Raw genomic sequence first — 2,900 nt, forward strand, 5'->3', positions numbered from 1 at the left:
GCCTTTACTTCACTCAAAACTATAAATGTCCAAACAATTTTTTTGGTCTAGAATGCATAATGGTACTAGAAAACTCTTGTATTCCTTCAATCAATTTCATATTCTTATCCAATCCCTTCAAAAGCAGAGTTCAAAATATTCATACCTTCCTAACTCAATAATGTTGTACTTATAATTTTCAGTATGGTACTATTGTGCTACTATACTTTCTACATGTGTCTTGATGTTAATAACTAGTTTATTGACTTCCTACTTGAAAAAAAATAGTACAAAAATGTATGGTCTATTATTTTGAGATTTTCTATTTTTTTATCTTTACAAAATTTTGCCTAATTATTGTTCTCATGATTAACTTATCGTTATCAAAGTTGACAGGACCGCTTTTAAGTAAAAACTGGGATAATTGAAGCAATAACTTCACAACTATCAATCACCGTGGTTTACAAAATTTGTGAGAATTCACTTCAATATTAATGACACGAATGAAGGACGTAGAAGCCTAAGATATTATTTACTTGGTCATTTTGTTTTGTCCACATGAGTGTATTCATTCGCGTAGTTGTGAACCTCTGGTGCTATTTTAACCTCAAAGGCGTTTTTGTTAGATGGTTGAGGAGAACCCTCGAACTATCCTGAAATTGTGGATATGCAACTAAAAACCACTTGGCAATTCGTGGAGGTACTCTAACTAATATTCATTTAAGCAACAGACTTCTCTTTGTCTACGTGGAACTATGAAATTATTTTCTAAAAGAAATTTCGGAAGAGGCTTCTGAATGATGATGGGAGAACCAAAATGCACTTGAAGATCTTTCTTCATCATGATTTTACTATGTAGATGTACTTTTAGAGAATTAATTAAGCACCAAAGATCAGCAATTCTCCAAAAAGAATGAGATTTAATAAAACATGAAAGTTTTATTGATTATATATACTTTTTGTACAATTTTATCTAAACTTATTCTGGTTTTTACAGCTTTAAATCAGTAAGATCAAACCAGATTTGTTCAAACACTTTAACAATAATATCATGATATTCATTAGAATTCAGAGTAAGATAACAAGCAAGAAGCTCTTCCAAATCTTTAGATGTTCTGATATTATTTTCCAATATCATTTCCTCCATTGATTCTCTGAAATCTCTCTGTGGATCAAATGAAAATTTCACAATTGCACAACTTTCTGAAACACTCTGTTCTTTACATGATCTTGAATTCTTCTTACTTGTCATTTTCCTACTGTAACTCTGAACTTTCTTGGTGGGAATTTTCGGTGAATTCGATTTGATTCTTATTCTAGATGAACTACTGAATGATCTTCTATTTGAATTCCCCATACCCATTTTTTGTTCTGTAACAGTACTCTTTGATTTTCCTCCATTAACAATCTGAACAGAGAGAGAACCAGTTTGCTGGAATTGAACTGGTTTTGATTCTTTCTTTTTTATATCAGAGACCATATCATTGAATTTCCTTGGTTTAGTCAAAATTGGTGGAAGTTCAAGCTCAGGAATCAAATCAAACCCATTCAATTTCTCAAGTTTTCGACTGAAAGAATCATCGCCATTCATGTCAATGATGATATCAGTAGCAGAAGAACTGATTCTGCAACTGCAAGAACTAGACCAAGAAGAAAGAGATTCAAATGGGTCAGAAACAGAGTGAGGGTTGGTTTCAAGTTCAGGTAAGAGGAATTCATAGAGATTATTAAGATCATCAATGGATGGACTTTTAAAATGAGAAGATGGGTTTTCTGGTGTGGAATTCAAAGTAGTAGTTGAAATTCTAGTGGAAATCCTTGGAGATAATGTTTTAATATTGGTTCTGCAAATTCTTGTGCTTCTTCTTCTTCTTTTGGTTGATTTTCTTGGAGGATTCAATGGTGGGAATTGGGTATCATTTGATTTAGGGTTTTGGAGTGAAGTATAGAGTTTTTCTGCTTTGAGAGGATCAGTTGTGAAGTAGTAAGAATGTCTTGGTTTTGAGAAGTATTGGGGATGATACTCTGTTTGTTGGGTTTGGGTTGTTGGTGTTTGGTTTTTTTTTCTAGGGTTTTGTGTTTTGGCATTGTTTCTTGTTTTACTACTCATATCTTTGAGCTTGTAAAACCAAGCATTAGGGATCATATCTGATAACCTGAACTTGTAATTACCCATCTTGTTTCTCTCTCAAATTTTGAAACTCTTCACTTACTTTGATAGAACAGAAGCTTCAAAGAGAACTCTAGACTTCCTCTTTCTCTCTTTAACTCAAAACCTCAATTCTCTTTCACTTTATGTGCTTCTCACTTCAGAGGTGTTGGTTTATGTATATGGGTTTGGTTGGTGAGCTGTGGGTGTTGAAGATTTAAGAGTGAGAAAGAGAAAGGGGAAGAGAGAGAGAGATAGAGGTGGGGGTGGGTTGAGATGGGACCCATAAACAGACAAAAGGAGAGAAAAGTGGCAAAAAAGCAAAGGGCAAAATGAGAAAGAAGGGGTTATGGTTTGTTTGTTTATTAGAAATTTAAGTTAGGATTCTATTTGTTTTTTAAATTTGTGAATTGGAAGACATATTTAAGAAGAGATAATGATTATAGTTAAAGAGGAGACATCTGTTTAACTACAAGAAGGGGTTGTCAATGTTTTCATACTGAGGATAATTATGATATTCCCTATTCCATGCTTTTGTTCAAAGTGGTCCTTATGCATGGGTTGGGCAGTTTTCATCTCTTGTCCCACCTTCCACCATCAACCAAAATGAACATGTTCTAAAGCACCACTATATGGAAATGGATGACTAACTCAGCTCACCCTCTGGTCGCAATGAGATAGTTTTATATGATCTTACCGACAGTTTTTATATGATCTGATCTATAGATGAAGAAGTGTTAGTCCGCAACTTTAACAATGTCGATAAGGTTTC

At 33.7% G+C, this 2,900-nt stretch overlaps 1 protein-coding gene across 1 annotated transcript; it reads right to left on the reverse strand.

Annotated features, from left to right (window-relative positions):
• Positions 1-898: 898 nt before the first annotated feature.
• LOC147549893 (transcription repressor OFP1-like) lies at positions 899-2,317 on the reverse strand. Its single transcript, XM_086672153.1, has one exon. It carries the CDS (start codon positions 2,153-2,155, stop codon positions 971-973), a length of 1,185 nt encoding a protein of 394 aa, XP_086528279.1. The 5' UTR covers positions 2,156-2,317; the 3' UTR covers positions 899-970.
• Positions 2,318-2,900: the final 583 nt, after the last annotated feature.

Source organism: Eschscholzia californica, unplaced genomic scaffold, assembly GCF_041429995.1.
Source record: "Eschscholzia californica isolate CP2 unplaced genomic scaffold, dmEscCali1.0.p SCAF_3, whole genome shotgun sequence".
NCBI lineage: Eukaryota > Viridiplantae > Streptophyta > Magnoliopsida > Ranunculales > Papaveraceae > Eschscholzia > Eschscholzia californica.